General features: G+C 39.9%; 1 protein-coding gene across 1 annotated transcript in view; it reads left to right on the top strand.

Moving 5' to 3' along the window:
* ANKRD55 (ankyrin repeat domain 55) overlaps positions 1-26,766 on the top strand; it is a 49,384-nt gene extending 22,618 nt beyond the window's left edge. Inside the window, exons 7-11 of the mRNA XM_074812736.1 lie at positions 7,397-7,581; positions 9,297-9,464; positions 11,212-11,876; positions 18,718-18,819; positions 26,009-26,766. Coding sequence (XP_074668837.1) covers positions 7,397-7,581; positions 9,297-9,464; positions 11,212-11,876; positions 18,718-18,819; positions 26,009-26,277 — 1,389 coding nt within the window. The 3' untranslated portion in view covers positions 26,278-26,766. The remainder of the gene's footprint in view (positions 1-7,396; positions 7,582-9,296; positions 9,465-11,211; positions 11,877-18,717; positions 18,820-26,008) is intronic.
* The last annotated feature ends 350 nt before the right edge of the window (positions 26,767-27,116 follow it).

The following is a 27,116-nucleotide window of genomic DNA, read 5'->3' as shown; positions in this document are numbered from 1 at the left end:
AATGATTGACTGTTAAACAGTAAGTCCTTCAAGTAAGAACATGCTGTTGATAATGTAATTATTCATGTGAATCAAATTTCTAAGGAAATTAATTGCAGAACTCCCACTGAGCTTAGTAGGAATTTGTCTCAGGCAAAACCTGTAAGTACAGGGTAATTGCCAGACCTCTTCCCAACACAGTCTAACTCTACAAGTGGATGCCAGAACATGAGTAATGTACATTCACCCCACTTTTTGCATATCTATAAATGTCCTGATCACCTAAGCCTGACAAAAAGGCACTAGAAGACAAATGTTTCCATTTCTCTGATAGTAGTAAGGAACAAATCCTTATTCTACTGCGGAATAAAAGATTACTTCTTTTTCAAACCACATAAACAGCTCATCTAGAGAAATCGGTTCTCACAACAATGTACTAGCAGGGAAAATCTGCCAAGTAATTTTAGTCATAGCCATAGTCATTTACACAGTAAATTATGTGCAATTATTATAGAAGACTCCAAGTGAAAATAAATTCTCAGAGAGATTTGGCCAGTATTTCATGCAGTTTTTTGTTTGAGCAAAGAGAGGGTAAGAGAGGCAGGGTCATATGATAGCCAGAGAGGTATGCCTCCATGGCTGCCTTTGTCATTTGGTAGCTTTTTCCAACACCCACTAAGGTTGCTGAGAGGGTAAATATTTTAAAAACACCATGTCCCCTATTTGTACCAGAGGCAGCAGTGCTCTGAGGACCACAGCACAAAGTATCCTGTACAACAACAACACATTCTCTTTCCAAGAGTACCACAAAGTCAAGCCAAGCTGAGTCGCTCTGAGTCTGCAAGAGACACTGTCTCAGTGGGTGTCTGAGGCTGAAGCACTAGGGTTAGGAGAAGACAAACGAGCTTCTCTCTGACTTGGCTGAGTCTCACCAATGTAACTACAGCGGCGTCAGTAGAGTTGTTGTTAATTTATATTGGTTTGCCATCAGAAACACACCCTGTGAAGTGCCTGGGCTGCATCCAGGCAACTTCTGGCAAAGTTTCCCTGGCAGGAGGAAAGCTGAAGATGGTGTTACGGACTGTTCCTTTCCTCAGCACAGGGTCCAGTTGTCTTTGTCCCCTGAGGGCAGAGAAAGCACAGGGTACTCTGAATTTTTGCACTGGTTCTCCACTGCCAACACAGCCATCTTGGCAGCCAGGGCATGGCAGCAGTGGAGGTAGGGTGAACACACTTCCGTTACTCAGATTTCCCTAGCCTGCAGTACAGAGGGGGGATGCTGGAAGTCCTTAACAATGAGAGAAAGCTCCCATGTGTGCAAAACTCTTCAGCAACCCAAGTTGCCAGCTTCATGGACATTTCTCATTGCCCAATGTTTGCTGCAGACTAGAAAGAACAGCATCTCTGCTCTCGAGTTTAGCATTCTCCATGTTTCAAACAGCAGACACTGCATCTACAAGACAGGGATGTGTTGTTCTGATACAGCCTTAATATCTGATTCCAACCAGATGTGTCCTCACTGTTAATGCAACATTAACATTTGTCTTGCTCTGATTCTGGATGAAATTCTGAACTTGTGTTACAGCAAAGGTAATGACATAATACATTGCCATGGTGCTCTGAACATGAACATGAGGAAAATTGCCCTTCAGTGAAATGAATTCCCTACGAAAAAAAGATGGACTGGAGGAACAGTTCAGTTTTGCCAGTCTAGCTGTAACTGAATGCAGGGCTTCTGCCAGCAAAGCCTTGAGTTAAAGATCAACCCCAACCCAACAGAGCCATACGGGAAGAGTCTGGAGAATGGCTTTTGCTGTCAGTAAATACTGAATTTCAGAATCACAAAGGAAAAAAAGGTGACTTTGAAAGGAAAGACACAATTAGCAATGTAATAACCTCAACTGGAGTTATAAAGGAAAAAAAGTCCACAGATAAGTTATTTGTTCAAATTTTGCTATGGGTTGCTCAACAAATACTTGAAATGGCTCATGTTTCTTCGTTTCAGCAAAAGAGAAAAAGATCTTTCCTTTTTTTTTTTCTATAGGCATGTTGGTGTTACAGTCAATTTCATAGTAAAATATGCTATGTGTGTCTGTTTCTGAAGAATAAGAGGAAAGATAAAAGGGTTGGGACACGAGACAGCATTCTGTAACATAAAACTGAAACAGCATCCAATGATGCACAAAGATGGTTTCCAGAAGGAAGACAGAAATACTGATGCAAATTTTATTTCATCTCTAGTAATTTATGCTGCTTCTGTATAAGTTACCTCCCAGAGCAGCACAATGGGAATAGTATTTGCTAGTTGCTGTAGAGAGGAGTGAAACAATGGTTAAAATGTCAAGCCATTCAGGGTCAGAGCAGAAGGACATCAAAGACAATGTCAAAACTTTGGATTCACACGTGTGGAATTGAAAGAGGAGGGAATGTAGAATAGAAAACACAGACAGCCCTAAATTACAATGCTAATGATAAGAAGCAATATCAAGAGCTGCTAGTGGGGAAATTCCATACAGCAAAGCTGGCTATAGATATCGGAAAGCTTTAAACTGCACACTAGTACAAACAGACAGAAAATACAGGTGAACTAGTACAACCTAACCACATAATCTCCAGAGACATTCACTTGGAAGAAAAATACTTCATCATGGTTTCCTGAAAACCATTAAGTGGTCCATAGCTTATCTCTTTCCCACTCCTACCTCTACACTACTGGTAGCTACAAGCCAGCTTAGCAGACTCCCTTCACATGATTCTTCTCTTTAGCATCAAAGTATCTAGTTAATTAGAGTATTCTGGGAAGGGGAAAACATTAATCCTCTATACAGTGCAGTGAACAAGAAAAACATGACCTGACAGAACAAAATGCAACGTTATGGTAGAATACTACATAAGTGATAATAAACTTCCCAAATAAAATTATCATTCTACATATCAGTGGGACATACAAAGGGCTGAAGTATAAGAACAATAGCTGTAGTAACAATGAGGATAAATTGAGTAGACATAGGTGAAAATATTGTCAAAACCAAAAACATGTCCCAAACTTGCAGGATTGTCCTTGTGGTATTTGATTCAGTGGGTACTTCCTGAAGAATTATTTTCTTATTTTGAAAGCACTGAGAGATGCAACTATCAGAAGTTGGGCTTTTTATTAACCAACCTAAAGAAAACAGAGTTGTAATCAAGTGACAGTGACCCTGTTTAGTGAATTTGTTGTTTGCCACTGTCCAGAGATGACACAGATGTCAGACAAAAATTTGCATAAAGCACAATGAGAGTTTGCAGCTCCTGGATGAAGTCTTTAGAACATTTCTTATTCATGAAGTAAGTTTAATTTAGATGAGTGATCTAAGAAAGAAAAGTTCACTGAAGAGACTGAATAATGGGTGAAAGCAGATAAAGGTGTGAGATGGAACAAAAGTGTAAAGCAATCTGGGGGGGAGCCCTGCAGAATTATATAGAAACACATAGCAAAAATAACAATCTCTGAGAACACTGCTGAAAAGAATTTGAATACAAAAAGGGAAGATGAAATGTAGGGATACATACAGTAAAGTTACAAAACCATGTAATTTTCCTATGGTAAATTTACCACTGAACATCCTGGTCTAACAATAGTACTGTGGTTCATGGTAAATTTACCACAGGAAGACTACATTTTTGGTGACCTCAGCTCAAAGCTATCAATCTAAGAATAAGGGCAGTGTAAGCGTTTTAAGAGAGTTTTTTGTGCAATTTAAAAAAGCCAAGATGAATGTAAAGATAAGAAGGCACTCCTAAGAAGAGAGACCTGGAAAGCCATAGAGCAGTTGGCCAGAGATCTTTTTCAGCAAAAGGTTCAAAATATTAGGAAATATCCTTTGATTATTGAGAAAATGTAATTAACAATTTGACTGAATTGTTAAAACAGGACAGAAATTTCATAGCTGTCTTCAAAGCAATTATTACTTCATCAGATAAGAAGCTATTGGGTGTAGTATGTTTGAATGTCAATTAATCAGTTTAATACCATGTAGTAAAACACAGAAGTACTGGAAAAGTGCCAACAAGATAAAGTTCATCACATGGCACAGAAAGATTGTTAAGCAGGTGGTGAATAGGGTCATCATAAAAAGTCCAATTTTTGTCCCTTTTTGGGTTGAGTGGTACATGCAATTTTGATCACACTGAATGATGTCAATAGCACAATTTGTATAAGCACAACCTGCTATAATGGACTCGGAATTCAATCCAAAGAAAGAATGTCACAGCGGGGAAGAAGGAGTAATGCCGTCAAAATCAACCCAGGGATGTATATCACACATCATATATTCTCTATCAGCCACATTCAGGACAATTCAAACAAGCTTTGGAGATGGACACCTCACAGACAGTCCAAACAGGGATTTATCATAATAATGTTTTCATTTGTTGCATAATGAGGTGACAAAATACAGAACATGTATATAACCCACAGCTAGAACCAAATTAGAGGGACACCAAACACTTCATAGGTCAGGATGAAATTCAAAATTATTTGATAAATTGTAGGAATGAACTGAAATTAATAAAATAGCACTGTGTACAGAACTGTGAAAAATTAAAGCTGTCTGCACAAAATGAAGAGTTAGTAGACTAGTAGGCTAGTGGATTACAGAGTGAGTAGGAGTTTAAATTACAGTGTTGATACAAAACAAACAAACACCATTCTGGGATGTATTAACAGAAGTGTGATACATGGTGGGCTACAGGAAGTAGCAATGTCATTTTCAATGTCAGAAGAGAAGCCTCAGCTGGATAATTATGTCATTTGGTGTGTCATGGTTGAAGAAAGCTGTAGACAAACTGGAAAGAGGCCAAAAGCAAGCACCATGTATGATAAGTGGGTTGGAAAACTTGACCCATGAAGAGAGGTTGAAATGGTTTGTTTAGTCTAGAAAATGGAAGATTGGTGGGAGATGAACAGTCTGCAAATGTATAAAATGCCAGTAAGAACAGTGGGAAATTTCTTATGCAAGTGCTAAGAGTTGTGCAAGAACATTGAGGGACAGAAACTGCAGGTGCAGGATGTGGAATTTGGACTTAACAAGACAGTATAAAATTAGAGGAATAGTAATGTCACTAGAACATGAATACAGAAATAGTAATATACTGCATGTTAATAATTTTTTGTATCAAAACTAACTTGGAGAAGGATGGTTTATTGTGGTAGTACTAGATGTTTATAGTGGTAGTACTAGAAGTATATAATAAACTTCCAGATTTGGTTAGCCCTGAATGTGACTAGAGGTTTCTCTGATGTTAGTGACCAAAAAATGTAACTGAGAATTATGCTAGAATGGAGAACATTGACATTTGGCATAGGGACTGGAGAATAAAACCAACAATTATTCATAGGATCTCAGTATTCCTGAACATGAAGATCAACACTCTTTTTTCATTAAATATTCAGACAACTATAAATTAATAACAATTTTAACATGGCTAATGAGGATGTTATAAAATCCCTGGTCTTAGAAAATAAGCTTGGATGGCATGATCCGGAGCAGACTCTAAATTAAACAGGTGAGTAAACAAAGCATACATGCAAAACAAAATTCCTGATTTCCAAGGGACATAATTTGGTAAAATAAGGGAACTCTCAGCTGGACTGAGAAGCTCTGGGACCAGCAGGTTCCAGGGACCTGGAATGTATCCTGTCAATGGTGCAAAATGTAGCGAGAATCAGTATCCCAAGAGCAGAGAAGAAAAATGTGTAGAAGAGTCTTGAGATACAATGGTTGACTACCCATCTTTAAAAGATATGTTTAGAATCAGTAGGCATCTTACAAAATAACAGGCAAAAGTACAGGGAAGCAAGACAAGTTATATCTCAAAATCAAGAAGTGAAGAGTAATAATTAAATGTTGAATAGGGGAAGGAATTAAATTACTTTCAGGGATAAGTCTTGAAATCAATCTTACTTAATATTTTCATGATAACTTGGCACAAAGTACAGGGGCTTTCTGATGAAATCTTCCAATAACAAAAGAGTGGAAGACATTAACAGAAAAGAATGGGGATATCATATAGGGGAAGCTGGATCACCTTCAAGTCTAGAGTAATACAAATGTGACAAAATTGAATAGGATAAAACACTTAAGTCATGCACTTGGATACTAATAACAGAAGGTCCTCCCTAGAAACTCTGTTCGGAAATTACTATGGAAGAGAAGTACTGAGGTTTAAAGGGTTATTCCAAAATGACTAGGAGCTTCTAATGGGACACAACTGTGAATAAGTCAAACGCTGTCTGTGACATACCAAAAGAGGCATTTCTAACACAAATAGGGAAGAGCTAGTGTCACCTGGCAAAAATGTCTGTGTAAGGCTAGGTACTATTTTAATCATCCCTCTGCAAGGATACACAACTAAAACACAAAAGGACAAGGGTTAGTAGGTTGATGAGAGAAACAGAAAATATATTTTACAAAGAAAACTTTAAAGACCTTGATTGATTAGAGTGGCAAGAGAACAGCTCAGAAGGGATATGATGCTTGTCTATAAATACATCTGATGAACAAATACCAGTTAGAGGAAAGAAGTATTTAATCTAAATAATAATGCTGGCACTGAAACAAAGGGATATAAATCAGCCATGAGTATGAATAGGAATTAGAGATACTAATCATTAAAGCAAACATTGAACTGCCTTCCTTTGGGAGTAATGGGGACAAAAAACGAATTCTTTTTAATGGGCACGGTAAGTTTATGAAAGGGATGATGTAACATAGCTGCAAGTGATTGCAGGGATTGATTCTGATGATCTAGAAAGATCTTTCCAGTCTTGTGTTTCTATGTTGTTATAAAAAAATCATAAATTCTTTTTCTCTGTTTCCACCAAGTTAGAATATAAAATGTTCAGAATCATCTGCAGGTTAGAGAACAACGTTAACTTTCTACTAAGACACTGAAGCACTGGAGCAAACTAGCTAAGAAAGTTTTCAAGGACCACTTGAACAAATATTTGACATGGCTTTTCTAGGTGTACTTCAACAGGCTTACAGAAGTGGGTTGGTCTTTTGAGGTCCTTTCCAACCCTAAATTTCTATGAGAAAATATAGGCTTGTATCTTTTTGGACTCTGGCTTAGCAAAACAGCAAAAACCCTAAGTTATTTCTGAAAAAGCTGTTGAGTAATTTACACTCTGTAACTTTTGGAGATATTTGTAGTGGCACATTATTTATTATTTTTCCAGTGTTCAAAGTGTTCTAGGAAATTCATAAAGCAAACCCAATTCCCAGCAGGAGATTGGAAGCTTTGGCTTTCATACCTGAGGAGTCTGGTATACACAAAACAAAATAACATTATTGTATTTAGCCTTCTCTAGCAGAGAAAATGCAGTTCAGTGTGAGCTCCATTGTAAAATTATTTTCTTCTCTGAACTTCCTCCCAGAGTGGCAACAGAATTCTGTGTTCCATCATTCTGGACCACTACCAGGGACCATCAATAATAAACTATGATGATGAGAATGGCAAAACATGTATGCATATTGCTGCTGCTGCAGGCTACAGTGATATTATCAGTGAGCTGGCTAAAGTCCGGGAGTGCAACCTGCAGGCCCTTGATGTGGATGACAGGTAACCATGGAAATGCTGAAACTGAAATTGCTGCTTCCTTTCTATTAACCTGAGACTAGCTCTGTTTATTCTATAATCGTTTCCTGTTTCACAGACCATGGCCTAGTTAATGAACTGCACTTACAGAGAACCATGCTTGCTCAGAAACACTGCAGAGCAGTCTGGCTCACATGTATCGTATCTAGTGTAAAAACTAACTAGTAAGAATGTTATTTAGCTTTGTGTTTCTGCTAGGAAATGATAAGATCATGTGTGAAAGGACTTTGTGACCACTTGACTTAACTCCTTCCAATCAAAAGTGAACATTCTTTTCAAAACAATAGAACAGGATCCTACAACTTGAAGCTGGGATCCTGCTGCTATTTGTATTTAAGAAATGGCAATGTTCCCTTGCTGCATTCAAGATGCTTACACAGTATTCCTATAGGACCAGGGGACCTTCTCCTTCCACTCCAACAAGGCATTTGAGTCCTTCCAGGATGAAATCCTTATAAGTGCAGAAGAGTCATCTTCTTTCTCTTTTTCACCCCACACCTACCTCCCTTGGAACTTTGCTCATAAATTTATTTAATGCAAAGAGAACCAACTGACTGTTCGCATTGATTATCCTGCTCAGTGGAGAAAAGCCAAGGTTTTCTTGGCTTAGGCCTTCAGGTACTTAAAATAATAGCATTCTTCATGGAAAAGTGCAATAAAATGGAACAGAAATAAAACCAACAGGGTTCTGGAGAAGTTTCTAAACGTCAGTAAAATGTAGTTGAGGAGGCTGCGTTTCTATGGAAAGAAGGGCAAAGGGAGGAGTTTAACTACATTTGAGAGCTCAGTAAGACATGACCTTCTATTACATGTTCTCAGATATTTCCATAGAAGGTATTATACTTGAAGAGGGGAAAAGATAATCTGTTCACTATAAACACACAGTAAATTTTCATTCTCTTGTGTTTCTGACTGTACCCATCTGAAGTGACTGGGACTGTAAAGAAACAGGCAGAGAAAAGTCAATTTTATTTTTTATTATTGCACAGTTTTCTTATGATGTTTTCTGTGCTTTCAGATTTTTCACAAGAGCAAAATATTACAATTTGGAAACTGGACAAAAGTTTCCAAAGACAAGGCGCAAAACTTCTGCCAAGCAGAAAATCAGTTTGATTCTCCTGCACAGATTCAAGACAATTATATCTGCTCCAGTCTGTGCCCACCAAAGAACACAGAAACTGGCAAAGGGGCAATGACAGTCTGGTAGATGTGTCCAGTCCTTCGCATTCAGCTGGGGAAAACTTCTTCTCCTATTACCCTCATGGAGAAGCCCTGAGTCAACCATTGCTAATTGTGTTTGGTGTAAAGATGAGAAGAGCTTGTCCCTATGCAGTGGACACTACAAAGAGTTTTTTCAAATTCTGCTCTGAAAACTTCAGGCACTCCTCCCACTCTGCAACCCCAGCAGCAAAAGAGATGCTATTATATAGAATGTATAGGCATTCTGAAGACCCATGTCTACTTTACAGCTAAATAGATGCACATAGATAGATGCCAGTCTATGCCCTTACTGCCACCAGTGGCAGCTACATCAGTGTGGGATAAGTTGCTGGAGAATACCTTAAAACGGATGTAATGAATCTGGACAAATAGCGTAAGAGGACACCGCATTATATCATTAATAGTTTTGATAGTAAATTTATTAATCTATTTTAATGATTTTCCCCACTTTTCTGTAGGACGCCTTTGCACTGGGCTGCAGCAGCAGGGAAAGCTGACTGTGTGCAGACACTGCTAGAGCTGGGGATAGACAGCAGCCCTCGAGACATCAATGAAAACACTCCTCTGACATATGCAGTGTACTGTGGGCACACAGCATGCATCAAGCTGCTGTCTCAGGAGAGCAGGTAAAGCAAAAATTTACATCTTGCTCACATGTTGCCACTGACTAGAAAACAAATTGATAGCTTTTTGTATGCTACTGAAGGGTTTAAGCCTTGGGTGATGTCTCCTTGATTCATATGCAATACTCAGTTCAAGTTTTCCACCAAAATAGCAACATTAGAATTAGTCATCTTCTGAAGACTCATCACTGTGGTTACAGTGGTAATCTGCTGATAGCAGAGGGTTCTGAACCAAGAAGATGTGAGTATAGCTCTTGCTCAGTCACCTTCTCAAAAAATTTATCTTACAGAAAATTTCAGCCCTCAGATACATGCCTTCCTCTTTTTTGAAATCTCTATGCACTAGCTGTGTGTTCATGTAATCAGACAGAGGGATAGACTGAACACAAAGGCAGCTTCACTATATAGATAATAAAATTAATTTCAAGTTTTCATCCTCAGGGTAAGCGTTTAGGAGTGGTTTCCTAGCCTTCTTTAGATCTCTACCTTGATTGTCTCTTCTTATTCTGAGTTCTTCTCTGTTAGAAAGTATAATGATTTTACTACTGCTTATGATCTTCCTCTCTCTTTGTATTTCTCATGTTTCAGCAGCTGTCATTGAATTAACTTCAGTTCTTCAACTTTGGTAAATGATCATTCACTTACAAAGACATTTATCATCACACTTCTTTGTGCTTTCCCCTTCTTTCCAGTCAGCAGCTAGTACTATTTCCTGTGTTACAAATTGTGAGATGTGGGTAACATTACCTCTCCTCCTCCTCCTGTGCTTTGCCTGTCTGAGTAGGTCTGAAATGTTGATTAGTCAAAATCTCATCTAAAAACCACTACAGCACCAGTGTAGGTCATTATCTTGACAGATCTTCTGAAACTCTCTGGGATTCTTTAGTACAGTCAAGGCAAGGCAAGGCAAGGGGAAAGGGGGAAGACAAAAGTGGAAGATGAAAGGGGAAGACAAAAGTGGAAGATGAAAGGGGAAGACGAAAGGGAAAGGGCAAGGGCAAGGGCAAGGGCAAGGGAAAGGGAAAGGGAAAGGGAAAGAAGGAAGAGCAGGGAAGGAAGGGAAAGAAGAGAAAGGAAAAGAAGGGCAAGGGCAAGGGAGAGAAAGGGAGAGAAAGGGAGGGAGAGGGAGAGGGAGAGGGAGAGGGAGAGGGAGAGGGAGAGGGAGAGGGGAGGGAGAGGGAGAGGGAGAGGGAGAGGGAGAGGGAAAGGGAAAGGGAAAGGGAAAGGGAAAGGGAAAGGGAAAGGGAAAGGGAAAGGGAAAGGGAAAGGGAAAGGGAAAGGGAAAGCAAGAAAAGGAATGGTGAACTAGTGCCTTTGTTACAGCGTTAGCAATGGCTGTGCTGTTGGAAATAGCATTTTCCAAATATGACACAATACAAAGACCACTTGGTTTTAAAGATCCCAGCACGTTCTTCTTATTGTTATTGGATCTTGCTTCACCATTAAGAATAATGATTCTGCAGCTCGTAGATGCTGAAGCCAGAAAAGTTTGTTTGTCTTCCTGATAGCTGCACTGAGTCTACATTAAGATGAGTGCCAGGCAATTAACCCCACAAGAAAGAGTGAAGTAGCACGGTATAATTTTCAGCCTTTGTTAATTATAAACTTGGAGTCCTAATTTCTGCCTCCTTGAACCGCCCCACTCAGGAATATATCTGAACAATATATACCCCATTTCATGGGCTAACACAGGCAGTATCTTTTTCATTATTTGGTAATAATGATATCACATTTTGATTTGTGCTTCCAGTAGATCTGAGACAGTTCATCAGTTTCCCTCCCAGAACAACAGACTCCTAAAGAAAGAAGGACGATTCAGTATGCTGAACCACATCTTCTCTTGCAAAAAGAAGAAAGATTATCAAAAAACCAGTCAGAAGGAGAGAAGCAGAGACCAATATCCTAGAGAAGAGACCTCAGAAGTAGATGACATCATCACAACTTTTGATTGCATTATGGACACAAACTGCAAAGACATTCCAGATGAGTGTGTGACCACCGCTGACTTTAAAAGAAGGAGCGCAGACACAAAGTACCTCATACCAGAAAAGAAGCAACCAGAGTGTCAGGGACTTCTGCCTATCAGAACCCAGAGCCTGCCCCCAATCACTTTGGGAAATTCCTTCCTAACTTCTTCCCAGAGCACAACGGCAAGCTTCTCTTCCAGCACCAGCACCCACCATTTTGCATACAAGTCTCAAAAGAGTAGGAGTGAACACAACTTGCTGGTCCACAGAAGCAGCTGTCAAGCTTTGTTGGATGATCCCTGGAACACAGACTCTAACCAACTACTCTCCTACAAAGTCTGTACTAGGACTCCTTCAGACAAACTGATAAATAGCTTAAATTCTGATAGATCTCACCACGTGCTTTTGTGCCCTCCCCGCCTTCCCTCACTTCCCAGTTCTCCATCAGGTAATTTAATTCTTCTCTATCTCCCAAACCCTATAATATCTACTGATGTGGCAAGCTGAGTCAGAAAAAATAGGTAAGTCTGACCCATGACATTTCTATTTCTTTAATATGTTTTTCTCCCTGTATGTAGTAGCAATCACAGAGAGCATATGGACAGGACATCAGCTGATAGCTGAAGCAAGCTGCTTAGGTGTGGGAAATAAGAGATTTAAGTAAGTCTGATGAGTAAGCAAAAAGGCAGGTAGTTCGGAAGCATGTAAGGTACCTTAGCAAGGTAAGTGCCTCCAGATTATATATGTGCTTTGTGAATCGTACGTTAACACCCAGTACCATGCCGGCTGCCTTGTGTCCACATTTAGTCCTGGAACTAGATGTGCAAGGGAACAGTACTGCACTCAAATCTCTAACTGTGCTGAGAGCTGCTTCTGGATCCACAGGTAAGTCCACATGTGCCATGCTGGACAGCCCTGCACCATGCCACTTTCCCCTTATATATATATTCTGACTCCAGGCTCTAGTGTCACCCCTTCCCACTCTTCCCACCATGACTGCCAGCTCTTTGGTCTAATGTGCTGTTCTTATGGTTTCTCCAAAGCTGAATTCAGGTTACTAGATTTACGGAGATGGAGTAAATGTTTTTATGTTGTGGTTTGGAAACTGTAATGCAACAGTAATGAAGCAGAGCATCAGAATTCTGAAGTAAACTCAAAACCAGGGTTTGGCAAAATTTGGGATCTAGTACTTTGTTTGACTCACATCCATGTTTAAATGATCTGGCTGGCTGGCTGATCTGCATGCTGGAGTTTACTTCAACATATCAGTGTCTCCAACTTCAACTCCTTTGGGATTAGTTCCATGCCAGAAATAAACACATCTAGAATGCTTTCCAACCCTTGTAATTTTCAACTGAAAATGAAGCAAGCAAAAGCAATCCCCAAACTTACCAGTACACCATTACAAGGAGTAAATATTACACAATAAGTTAATCTACCCTCACCCCAACAGACATGAGCTGTTATCCTCCAGTGGAAAGAGGAGTAAACAGAAACCCTGTCTGAGAACCCTCAGTTAGGTCAGGTCACTATCTGAGCTTGCATGATAGTGCAAACTGTACTGACTTGTAAGCAAAGGGACATATAAAGTAACAAATCTTTGTTCACATCTCTAATAATGAGAATAGACGTGGCAATTTCAGAATGACAGGTCTGGAAAAAGTCTTTCAGGGTAAAAAGGAGCTATTCAAAATGTTCCCCTTCCTGAACATCAGGCCATGTTCCTGAAAGCTTGATAGACCTGGTCTATAGGTGTCACTACTTTTTCACTGTGCACTCTTCAGCTATTCATTCAACCATACAAACCCCAGACTCCACATGGCTAGCAAGGATTGCTCCAGCACGACTCTTTCAACACTGAACTCTCCAAGGTTCAGCTCACATGTGGAAGACAAGAAAACCTGCAGGGCTTCTTTACAACCTAAATATAATAAGGTACAGTGAGGCTGAGATATCTGACATCATTCATGTTGACAGTAGGAGGAGGAATGAACTCAAACTGGATAAACCAAGCCTGAGGACAACATTGGGGAAATATTTCTTGGTGGAATTAGCTAGACTATAAATACATTTGATGTGGAAGTAACTACCATGTTATTTAAAGTGTGATTATCTATTTTCCTTAAGACTAGAATACTCCGTGGTTAAGTCCTTGTTTGCTCTGGACAGAAGGACAGGTGATTTTCTATGAACATCCTATGACAAAAAATTGCAACCAGCTGAGTCAGGATGGACCCTATGCATCCATTCAGTGCTCCATGATCTGCACGGGGACTCAGTATAGAACCAGCAGTCTAAATGCATGAATGAGAGCAAAATTGTATCAATTACGGGAAATCTTCTAATTGTTACAATGGAAGCTGTATTTGTATGTCCAATGGAAAAGTAACTCAATTTATCTCTGAAAATTTATTATCTCCCTCGGAGAAAAAAAAAGCCTGAGTCTGCTTTAAGCCCAGTTCTCTGTGCACCACCTCCGTTTAACAAAACTTTCCAACAGTAAAAAGATTCTCGTAGCTTAAAAAAAGGACTTCCACTGAAGCATGTGAATTAAAAACTTATAAGGAGGCAGAGAGTGTCTGACAGGAATACATTGCACAACCCAGATACTGTCTAACATTTCTTCATGATAAAAAGATCTGCTTATCCCTCTTCACACCTATGTGTGTGGTTTAAATCTGTCTCCCCTGTAATTAAAGCCACCTGACTTGTGAATGAGAAGTGTATTTACTGTATGAACTCCAGGGCTTCCAGGTCTCCAGTGCACTGTGCCTGCTGGACTTACAGGATCAGAAGCAAAGTAAGCCTGGCTCCTGCCCAGCTGGCAGTGATGTGCAGGCAGCTCTCTCTGAGGGAAGATATTTTCTCGTCATTTTTTTCTGAGGAGGCCTAGCTGAGGGAAAAAACATCTGGTCTTTGAAAGATAATGAAGTGTTAATACTCCATTTCTCATGTCATGACTGTGGGGGCTACAATTGCCTAATCACTAAATATCCAGGGTAGGATTATGGGTATCAATAATCTAGGAGAACTCAATTTGAAAATTATTTTCTCAGCTGATACACAATGTTGATTGTCTTGCATGACCATGTCTTTCTTTAAAGTCAGAGCTAATTTTTGCTTGCTGCTACTAAGGCAGCTGGCACATAGATGGGGACTTTTTGAGGTTTTTTGTTCTGTTTTCTGTGCTCCTGGAAATGAAAGATGAGTCAATTTACTAGCTGAGCCTTAGCACTTACACAAAGTGGGGAGGTTGCTGTGGGTAGCAATGAGACTTACCTTACTATCATGCCACTGGTTTCTCTCGGAATAACGGCTTTGTCTTGTCTCCGCTGGGAAGAACAAAGATAGACTATACCAAACACTACTGTCAGTATTGCAAGAGTGCTTGCCAGCCACAGTGCTGAGCTGGCATCTGCAATCTGAAGCATTTTGTATTTATGAGCTTTGCAATCATGTCTTTTTGCAAAATGTACTGCCATCTACTTTCCACGGGAAAAAATGGTGTAAGTAGAGAAATTCCAAGTGATAAAGTAAAAGGAAGCCTGTCTCAAATATAAGGCAGCTCTTAGCACCCTCTGACCAGATGGAGTCTCCTTCTATCACCAACTCATCTTTCAGATTACTAACCTTCCAGGCCTAAGGCGATACTTTATTACAGGTTTTATTACAGCAGCCCAGTATCTTCTATTTGCTTGAACAGGTAATGTAAAAACAGGCTATTATTAAGCTCATGTTGGCATAAGCAGTATGGTATAGTCCCACAGGAATCACTTCTTGACCAGGAAAGGGTAGAGCAAAGCTGATCGGTGTGGCTGTTTCTTTCTCAAAGTGAAGGACTGATTTACAGTGGGACATTCATCATAACATTTACAACTTTTCCAGAAAACGCACCACAATGTGGTTCACCTACCTAAATGCAAAGGAAAATCAAAGAACAACCTGTAAAAAAGTCAGTAAACGAAATGCACAACAGTCCTGCATTTTGTAGTAATGAAATTGCCTCCTTTCCATTTCATTAAAAAATAAATGCCGTCACAAATATGCTCTCAGGGATGACAAAGATGATGTCTTAAAAAAAGAAAAACTTTTTTCTCTGATGTCATGTGGAACAGATAAAAAGGAAGAGCAGAATGCTTCCACTTGATGCCAGAGCTTTTAGACAACAAGGATTCTTTTCCAAGCATTCATATCAGCCTTACAAACATGATTATGCTTTGTACCGTTGTTTTGCTGTCAGATATCCCCATTTATGAAATAACTGTATCTCTTGATTAAAAAAAACAACTTCCAATCATCAAAGCCATGATGATACATACATAATAAGCCATTAGTTCTCCACATAAGCATTACTGAAAACAATATAACTTGAATTGTATTAAAGGGAGCAGCAAGCTTGATTCTCTGCTATTCTGCAATTTATTTATTTATTTGTGCACAGTGGATGCGATGTCTAGAGAAGATATTTAACAACTTTTACACCCCCTTTTTGATCACACTGGAGAAGTGTTAAAGACTAAATAAGGCGTAAAACATGGGAAAAGGAAAACAAAGTCTATTCCTATTAAACAGAGCTCATCTATAAGAGATTCTTCATGCTTTAGCCCAATACGCATCAGCTTTACCCATGGATCCAGTAGATTGATCCAATGTCTATCAACTGCTGTGGCCTTTGGACCAGAATCTTGCTCCATGCTGCACTACCAAGGCTGCACTACAACATGGGGCTTTGTCTGATAACTACTTTAGCTACTTTCACACAGAATTTATTTAGTCAGTAACAGCAGTAACAGCAGTATTGAAGTCTTGACATCTACTTCAGGACACCTCCAGGAAACTGTTTTACAACTATTTTCCTATAGCTTTGTCTTGCACAGACCAGCAATACATAGGTATATACAACTACCAACTACAAAGCCACAGAGGCAATTTATATAATTGCATTTCTTCCTGTTGCTTAAGATGTCCTGCTACATCCAGCTTGTGTCTCCCCTTGTCTCTGGGTGCCAACAGAGCATATGCTTGCTCTGCAATGAGCAATGTTGCAATGCCATGTTGGATGAGCAGCTGTTTGGCAAGACAACTCAAGATTCTTTACATTGTTCATCTCAGATATGGGGATAACGAAAAAGAAAAATTTGAGGACTCAAACATTACAGATTAAGATCAAATCAGGAAAAGAATCTGGGGAAAATGTTGATTTGGTGCTTGAACTTCTACATTTTTGATAGTATTTGATGTGTCATTTATGTAGTGAAATGCATTACATCATCTAACATACTTTTTTTAATAGTACTAGACCAAAGTTAACTTTAATCTTAGCCAGTGAAATGCCATGGTTAGCCAACCTTTCATTTTCCACTACCTATTCTTCTTGTTAAAAATGAAATTGCCATAAACATCATTTGCTAAGAATCAATATCAGTTTATATCAGTTCTGCTGTTTTCAGCTGCAGCAAAGCCCTCTCAAAGCTCATCTCTACTGCTGATAGACTTCCACTCATTTAATTTTCCAACCAGCAGCTGAATTCATGTTCTAGTATTTAGAAAGGCCAAGACGCTATTAGAAAAGTTTACAAACTAAAGCTTTGATTCTGAAAGCAAATCCATCTAGTTGAATATTTCTACAAATTTAGTGTCCAAATATTCTTACACAGACCTAGTTAGTGGACTGTGCCTGTTTTAAGATGAATTACTGCATTATACAAGAGGAAGTGATAAGGGTACAAATGAAGGTTGTATTAAATCCATCACTCTTTGTAATGAATGTAAAGAGAACCAAAGCAACAGCTTTTTTCAGTTGGTGGTTTCTTGTTATTACATATCTCTGAGAATTGTCATAGAATCACAGAATGGTTTGGGTTGGAAGGGACCTTAAAAATCATCTCATTCCAACCCCCCTGCCATGGGCAGGGACACCTTCCACTAGACCAGGTTGCTCAAAGCCCCGTCCAACCTGGCCTTGGACACTGCCAGGGAGGGGGCAGCCACAGCTTCTCTGGGAAACCTGTTCCAGTGTCTCACCACCCCCACAGAAAAGAATTTCTTCCTTATATCTAATCTAAATCTACCCTCTTTCAGTTTAAAACTGTTAGCCCTTGCGCTGTCACTACACTGCCTGGTAAATGGTCCCTCCTCATCTTTCCTGTAGCCCCCTTTAAGTACAGGAAGGCCACTCTAAGGTCTCCCTGGAGCCTTCTCTTCTCCAGGCTGAACAACCCCAACTCTCTCAGCCTGTCCTCATAAGGGAGGTGCTCCAGCTCCCTGATCATCTTCATGGCCTTCTCTGGACCTGCTCAGGCAGGTCCATGCCCTTCTTGTGTTGGGGGCCCCAGAGCTGGACACAAGACTCCAGGTGTGGTCTCACAAGAGCCGAGTAGAGGAGTAGAATCACCTCCCTTGACCTGCTGGCCACACTTCTCTTGATGCAGCCCAGGATACAGTTGTCTTTCTGGGCTGCAAGCACACATTGCTGGCTCATATTCAGTTTTCCATCCACTAATACCCCCAAGTCCTTCTCCACAGGGCTGCTCTCAATCTGCTCATTGCCCAGCCTGTATTTGTGCTTGGGATTGCCCCCACCCATGTGCAGGACCTTGCACTTGGCCTTGTTGAACTTCATGAGGTTTGCACAGGCCCACCTCTCCAGCCTGTCCAGGTCCCTCTGGATGGCACATCCCTTCCCTCCAGCATGTCGACCGCACCACACAGCTTGGTGTCGTCAGCAAACTTGCTGAGGGTGCACTCGATCCCACTGTCCATGTCTCTAACAAAGACGTTAAACAGTTCTGGTCCCAACACCAACCCCCGAGGCACGCCGCTTGTCACTGCTCTCCATTTGGACATCGAGCCATTGACTGCAACTCTTTGAGTGTGACCATCCAGTCAATTTCTTATCCACCAAGTGAGCCATCCATTAAATCCATGCCTCTCCAATTTAGGATGTTGTGCGGGACAGTGTCAAATGCTTTGCACAGGTCCAGGTAGATGATGTCAGTTGCTCTTCCCTTCTCCACCAATGCTGTAACCCCATTGTAGAAGGCCACCAAATTTGTCAGGCATGATTTGCACTTAGTTAAGCCATGTTGGCTGTCACCAAACACCTCCTTATTTTCCATGTGCCCTAGCATAGTTTCCAGGAGGATCTGCTCCATGATCTTGCCAGGCACAGAGGTGAGACTGACTGGTCTAAGTAAGTTTTCTTTTTTTCTAGAAGCCAGAGATCTACAGTGCACTGTATTATTTACAATTATTTTCATGTGGTAACAGATTATCTTTTTCTTTCACAGGTAAAAATTTTCAACAGATGTCCATAGACCAACCCAAAATAAAAAATCTTACTCCTGTACGAAACAGCCTAGCTCCCATACCCAACCACTGTGCTCACAAAAGTAAGTACAGGCAAGTCTCAGTGACAATATCATACTGTGTGCCTCCATCACTGGCATCTGAGAGCTTGAGAGAGATTTCACGTTCCTTTCTCACAGCATTGTAGAGTGGTTGAGTTTGGAAGGCACCTTTGGAGATTGTCTAGTCCAACCCCCCTGCCCATAGAGAGGTTACCTACAGCAGGATCACATTCAGTTAGGTTTTAAATACCTCCAAGGATGGGGACTACACAACTTCTCTGGGCAATCTGTTCCAGTGTTTGACCACCCTCAGAGTAAAAAAGTTTATTCTTGCTTATTTGTCCCTTTGACTCTCTTCCCTTCATAGGACACCACTGAGGAGAGTCTGGCTCCCTTTTCATTGCTCCCTGCAAACAGGCATTCATACATATTGACAAGATCCCCTGAGCTGCCTTCTCTTCTCAAGGCTGAACAGTCCCAGCTCTTTCAGCCTCCCTTTGAGGTTGGACACTCCAATTCCTTAATCATTTCCATTGCCCTTTGTTGGAATTGCCTCTTGTACTGGGGGCCCAGAACTGAACACAGCACTCCAGATATGTCTCACCAGTGCTGAGTAGAGGAGAAGGATCACGTCCCACAATCTGCTGGCAACACTTTTCCTAATTCAGCCCCAGATGATGTTGCCTGTCTTTTCCTCAAGGGCACATTCAGCTTGTCTATCAAGGCCCCCCAGTCTCTTTCTGACAAGCTCCTTTTCAGCTGTTTGATGCCCAGCATGAATTGGTGCAGGGATTTATTCCTCCCCGGGTGCAGGACTTTTCATTTCCTTTTGTAAGTGTCTTGTCTGTCCATTTCTCCAGCCTGTCGAGGTCTCTCTGAATGGCAGCACACCCATCTGCTGTATCAGCCACTCCTCCCGGTTTCGTATTATTTGGAAACTTGCAGAAGCTGCACTCTTCTCCATCATCCAAGTCACTAATGCAGACATTAAATAGTATTAGCCCCAGTATCAACTCCTAGAGTATTCCACTTGTGACTGGCCCACCTCCAGCTGGACTTTGTGCTGCTGATCACAACCCTTTTCTCCAATGAGTTTCATAGAGTTCACCTAGTAGAAGCAATGTATGTCAATATAGAGGAGAGTTTGATTCTACATTTGTTTTCCAGAGCAGAGGTGACTGGAATTCTTACAGACACAGGACTTTTCACTCCCAGTTTCACTTTTGATTGCATATGCCTGTATGACTCTGATAGCTTTTCATAGGGGGCAGGACATGGTGTAACATGGTGACTTACAGGATGTAAAGTGATGGATGACAAAACCCTAATGACTGCATGGCAGAGAAAGGTTGGATATGTGAGATGAAAGACAGGATAATGAATGACTCTTCTGCAGACAACATGAAAAATATCATGACACTGATTTTTGTATCCTTTTGCTAGCAAAAATTAGAGGATTAGAACAAGATCATCAGGTTTCAAAAAACTGTCATTTTCTGAATGTTGCAAAGGTGAAAAGATGTTCTATCTCTTTCTGTCAAGCACAGCAGATAGACTAGCTTTTATGTGAGGATGGGAATCTTCATTTCTCTCATGCTAACAGCAACTGGTTTGGGTAGCTTCTATAACACAGGAGCTACAATAAAGGGATTGAAAGACCAGCAGCCTTTTTTTCCTCTGCACTTTCAGCCAGGTCCTCATTCCCAAGGCAGTAAGAAGCAAGGTCCCAAAGAGCAGGGGAAGCCTCACCCTGCTCCCACAGCCCCAGCAGAGTGTCAAGACCTAGTGAGTGCACCATGCTGGATCCAGCCAGTGACTGGGATGTTCTTCACATACAAACACTAGCCCTTCTCCCAAGCATTGTCCCGCCCTCACATTCTTGTGTTCCACTAAGTGCAAATCCACCAACGTATTTTGGATGAGGATCTGCAAGTTTACTATTTGTAATCCTGCAGATCAGCCAGATCCTAAAGCATTCACATTTCAGAGTTAAATTTAAGATCCATTGCCTCTTTTGAACTGAGTTCAGAAGAAATTCTGCAGCTATAACAATATTACTAAAAACGAAACAGCTGAGGTAGCTTTATAGGGAACATCAGATTGGGTTGGGGAAATACAGAATCCTGCACTGCTACTGCACAGCAAATAAGAGAGGAAGAAGAAAAGTAGACATATATGGAAAATTGAGGTGGTATTCTCTATCTGCTCAGAGGAAAAAAAAAATAATCTAACTGCTTTCAAAACCCCAGCTCCAAGGCTTCTATTTTTAAGCTTTCTACTAATGTTCTCTGTGTCTTCTAGTTAAAACATAGTTGTAAGCAAAATCCTCAAAAAAATCACTGGTGTTCTTGCAGTAATTCATACAAGCAGCCAGGATTTTAGTTCTAGTCTCATTGCCAAAAAACTGTGTTTTACAAATAAGATACAATTATCACAGTTAATAATCATGATTTAATTAACTCACAGCACATTTATCTACGTGCTATTACTGCTTGAACATCAGTTCAAGCCAGTAACAGAAAAGCAAATTTATTTGCAAAATAGATTGCTTTTTTGTTGTTGTTGTTGTTAACACAAATGACACATTTGATCCTGGAGCTTTCCAAATAACTGCTTCAGAGACAAGATTTCACTCATTCAACATCCAGCCCTAAAAATATTACTGTTCTGGACACATCCTTCATCCAGGCAAATGGCTCCAGCAACAAAGTTTTAATATAAACATTTGTGTTTCTCTAATATTTTTGTTAGACAAGTTGTGTGTTAAAAACATGCAACAAAACCAGTGGGGAAAAAAAAGGCAATCCGGGACCTGGAACAATAAAATAAGCATAAATTAGAAAGAGAACTGAAACTACTCAGAGATTAACAGAAAGAAGAAACATCTCCCAAAAAAAGGAAGGACAATGTAAAAAAGGAAGAGATGCTTTAATCTCTAAGGCAAAAACATTTAAAAATACAAGTTAGAAAGAGAATAATAGGAATGAAACAGTAGCCTAGGAAAAGAGTACTTGAGTGACTTGAAGCCATAGTTTATAAAGCCCCACCCTCCAGATGTTGCCAGGGCCAAAGAGGTCCATCACATGACTTCTTGAGTAGCCTCTGCACAGCCTGGCATCTCTGTTATTCTGCATGCTGCTTCTCCACTCCCAGCACACCCTTTCTATCTCATCACACAACTCTTCCAAGGACCCCTGGAAAACAGGCTTACAACTATCACACACAGCTCACACAATGCCAGAATAATTTTCCAAATAAATATGGGACTTCTAGAGAACTCTCTGTTGCTCTCACTCCTTCATGTGGTAGAAGGTCTGAAGCCATGGTGACATTATTACTTGTTGAACAACAGAAAAAAGAAGATCCACTTCTGCAGGTCATTTAACAGTATTTTCTGGGGATCAGTGGTTGGTTTTGCTGTTATTCATCATAATTTGAAATTTCTTCTTTCCCAGGTTAACACCAAATGATTCCACAAAGCACCCTCCTCTCTGCAGAGGGCTACCATGGTCCACTGCTTGCCAAAGAAAGAGAGCCTAAGTGCCATCCCTTCTTCTGGAGTACATACTCCTTGGGCAGTGCCTCCCTGACAGCCTTATTCTTGCCTCTGTGGTTTGTAATAGCAGCCACTCAAGAGTCAGTACTGAGTGGAAAAGGCTCCCTGAATTAGTAGCTGTTATTGTATCACTAGTTCTTCAGTAGCTGACTTTGCCATCTGAATGTGAATAATTATTGGTGCTTTTGCTGTATATAGCTTCTGGATGTATGGGAGCCAGCCTTAAGGGTTCTGTCTCTCACAGAGCCTAGTGCTGGGTCCAGGCTCATGTGTTTCAATATATATACTAATACCAGTCACTATATGTATTATTTCAAAGCCATCCATGTATCAGTCCTGAAATCCTTATCAAAAATCCTAAACTGAGTACATTATGTAGAACCAGGTGGAAAGCATTGATATTTGGATGCTGTTTTTCACTTCTTTGAATGAGCATTGGTTTGTGATGGCTACCCCGCCATCGGGGTGAAGTTAAACTACCCTGCTTTTGCCCTACCTAAACCCATCATTAAGGACTGATGTAAAGTATTCTGGAGATAGTTTACACAGGTGTAAACTTTGACTGCACAGACATATGCTTATGCTCCAAAGAGGGAAACGAGCCTCTCAATATGAATTTGGTTTACACACCAAAACTTCAGTGAACTCAAAGCATTCTATCATGTGCCAGGAAAGAAATAGGCTCATTTATTGCATTTAGCATTGTTTGATTCACACAAATTCAATATGAACGAAAACAGAGTATTAATGGTATTATTTTTTTTCATGGAAAGGAGAACTAAGTGATTTCCTGAACTTCTGAATGTGAATGAACCTTGAATATGACCCACAAAATACACTACATTGCCAAAGGCCAGGCAGTTCTAGTAAACACTGCGTCCTCAGGCCATCACAACTTAAATTACCTGGAATTAGCCTGAAAAGAAAGAAAATCTACCAATTTTTTAAATCCTCTTTATAAAGATTCTGCTTTGCCCCAAATAGATACCTGGTGAGTCTTCGAGAATTACAGCTCCTGATAAACAGATGATGAATAATGAAACAAATATATGGCATATGGTACAGGAGAAGAAGGCAAGAACTTCAGCCTCTTTTGCACAATGTATATAGTTAAAAAATACATAGATGCAAAGTTCTTTAGTGCACACTGCAGACGTTAGAGAGGTAACATTTGTTTTCAACAGGGCAAATTTCTGACTTACTAATTATATACAATGTAAAGCTACAGACACAGAAGGGCTTGCATGACGAGACTGGTGTGCTTCTGCTTTGCCCAGGCACGGAAGCTGCAGGGTTTCTGCTTGAACTTCTTCAATATATTTCTGACTCAGGCACAGTCTGTGTCCCCAGTTACTCGCAGGACTGTCACCTGCTTAGCCAGTTATTCCCCATCTTAGATTTGTACTTTTGGTGGTTTGTGATTTCTTGGACTGTTTGTTTTCCATAAGTGCAGTGGTTTGCATTTGCCCTTGCTGAGTTTCATGATCTGAATTTCTTACTGTTTCTCCAATTTGTCAAGGTCATCTTGCATTGTAAACCTGTTCTCCAGGAAATTACACATTGAGCGCCTTTTTTTTCATCAGGTGTGTGTCCACATTATAGTAATGGATCTACCTTACATTTTATGAAAATTTGTGAAACAGTTAATAATCCTTCCTTATTAAAACTACATCATTTCTCACTTCTCCTGCAGAGAAGACAGACTTCATAGGTTTAAAGATTCACTTCTGAGAAACATGTGGGCAGAATTTTAGGTATTTAGGATTTTTTAGGTTAGGTTAACTGACTTGAAATTCCTTAAGTGCTCTTTTCCTGTCTTTTTATTCTACAGCCCTCAAGAAACTCCATCCACTATTCTACAAGTTTTCTACTATTCTATCAGTTCCTCAAGCGTGCTTAATGTTTAGTTTGGTTTGGGGATTTTTTTAAGATCAAAATTGACTTGTAATGTCCAGCTTATCACAGGTGCATTGACTGCAGTAGTTACTCAGCTCATACCAGTTGATTATGTAGTCTGTTATTTCTAATAAAAATTAGTTCATTTATCAGTTTATCCTCTATTAAAATGATCAAAATCTAGATTGACTTCAGTTGTTTCTCTGGAATTACACAGGATTTTCATTGGGTTAAGAGAGGATACTCTTCTCCATTCCTCTTTTCTGTAGAATTTCTCTGAACATGCACCAGGAAAATTTCTGTCAGAGATTATGAAAATGGAATAATCAAAGGGGCTGCCAGGAAAATTGCAAACATGAACACTCAGGTATTCATTGGAGTTGACTAGGAAATGGAATTATAAAGACAGGCTGAGACGGTCACATTTTGAGCTGAGTGCTTTATAGCAGGTTTCTTCCTGAATGTAAAGAATCAGGACACAAGCATGATACAATCTGAGAACAAGAGGTTGGCTCAGAGGATGATTCTTAACACCTGACCACTAGGAAGCTTTTGTGGTTAGTTTCAAAGGATGAAGCCAGCAAAATAGAGAATCCAAATAACCTTCTGGAGGCTGCCATGACTAGTAAGATGAAGCTCAAACTAGAACACCTCAGAGAAAAAAGTTAATAGCCTCTCATATATTCTGCACAATAGATGCAGATGGAAGGAAATCACAGATGGATGGAGAATGCAACCAAGGAAAAATTAATGTGAAAAATCTCAAGGAAGATTCTCTAGCCAAAATAGAGATGGTGTTAATCCAGCAGAGAACTCTTCATATGGTTAGACTGGAAAACCCAAACTGTTTGCACACAAAGAGGTTGTGAATAAAATGGAGAATCAAGAGAAGCTAATGTAATTCACAATAAATTCCAAGACAGAGAAAAATAGGTCTACAATTAAGGTTTTGCATTCTCCTTTTAAAAAAAATAGGAAATTAGTTAACGTGTTGCCTGAATGAAGGAGCTTGAGGATTTCAATTTAGAGAAGATATAGAACTATATTAACTTTAAAGCACAAACAATGCTACACTGCTAAGTGTGAGGTGGAGATTAAGAATGATCTAAATCCACAGTTTCTTACAAGTCTGCTGACACACACAAGATATACAACATCTGTGGCTCTTGTGTTTCAGTGCGGGTCTTCATGTGCTACAGGGTAATGGGCTACTTTTGTGGCCTGTGACTTGCAGAGCACATATGGACCTGTCTTCATGACTGACTGTGCCTAGACCAACCCATACACAGTGTCCCACATTCTTCCATTTCCTCTTCCTAAGATTTTGATCAGAATTTACCCTGGGTAATAGAGCATCTTCACACAAAGTTTCTGTTAAAAATAGTATATTCCATGGAACATTTCTGTTTCAGTCAGCCTGTGGTTTTTGATGAAAAAATGTCTTGTGGAAATCTCTCCAAACAGACCAAGTCTCCTTCAGATAAACTATAGACTCTCTGCTTATCAAAAGTAAACCTTTGAACTTATCAAGTCTTATTGATCACCAAACAGTAAGTAAATTGATTAACACTGGAGCTGTTTCTTCAGTTGAAGATTAGCCCTGCCAGGCCTTAGTGATTTTTTCCTTATATTTTGATCATATTTTTCAAATGCAGTTTTGAGTACACACAACACAAGACAAACAAGCAACAGTTCAAAGAAAGTAGCAAACTCACTTGTCAAAATGTCATGCTTTTCACTTTCTGTGCACTCTTTCTCTCTTTTTTTTTTTTCCTCTAGTTCAGCTATCATCTCAGAGTGCTAAGAAGTTTAAGTCCCTGCCTTTAAATTCCCTAAGGACTGGTGCAGTTATTCTCCCACCAGCCCCAACCTCCACATCCCAGAAAAGGGGACATTCTCAGAGTCATTTGCTCTATTCTCTCTTGCCTGGTATATCAGGAGAGCCTCTGAAAACAAGCCGTGTCCTACCTGCTATCCCAAGTCAGAAGAAATCTAACCCTGCAGAAGAGCTTGAAAAATCTCTCACCAAATCAGACGCTGAAAATTAACTCATTACACTGGCCTCAATCAGTTGAAATATATCTAAGAGCTTGTAACAAGATAACTGTACAGTAAAATCTCATTAATTTGCACTAATGATGCTCTTGTGAACTGGAGTGTAAATGAACAAAAAACAAGAAAGGGTAGCACATCACAAAAGCTGCACTGTGTATTTATATAGGCATTTTCATTATAGTTTTTATTTACAATTAAATTACTCGACCAATATTTAATGTGTTGTAAATCTATTTTGTGAATGGAATCCTCATAACATGCAATCTTGTTGCAGCAAAGTGCTGTTAAGCCTTTCATAGAAAACAGGAACAAAGAGTAAGATTTTCTGTGTGATTTTAAAAGTCAAAATTAGGGAAACAAAAATTGACAGGAATTCTCTGTAGTTTGTAAATGCAAAGGTGCTGATTCTGAGGCTGTGTACCACCAAAAATGTCTTTTTAAGATTAAAACAATAAGCTCAAAATAAAAGGCAGTTTTAGCAAATGCAGGGGTTTGGATCTTTGTTTTTCACATATATTCTATGTTGTAAGTTTGTGGGTTTTGTGAATTCAACAAGCTAAAAAGGCACAATGAAATGCTAATCCCTGTGGGACAGACAGGCCTATAGCTCACACTGTTCAAAACTGTTCATTGCACTGACAGATTTATGTCTCTTCCATTTAATTCTTCATATTCCTCAGTGACAAAAATGCAGTTGTGTATTGTTATTTTCCTAAAACAAGGATAGCATGGTCCTGAGCTTAGGCATTATTTCATCACTTTGATCACTGAACTGAAGAAGGAACTCTAACTAGACTGCTGTACAGTCAAGAGCCTTGGCAAGTCCTATAAG

Source organism: Strix aluco, chromosome Z (genome assembly GCF_031877795.1).
Source record: "Strix aluco isolate bStrAlu1 chromosome Z, bStrAlu1.hap1, whole genome shotgun sequence".
Lineage (NCBI taxonomy): Eukaryota > Metazoa > Chordata > Aves > Strigiformes > Strigidae > Strix > Strix aluco.
This window is presented reverse-complemented; position numbering and strand designations above follow the sequence as displayed.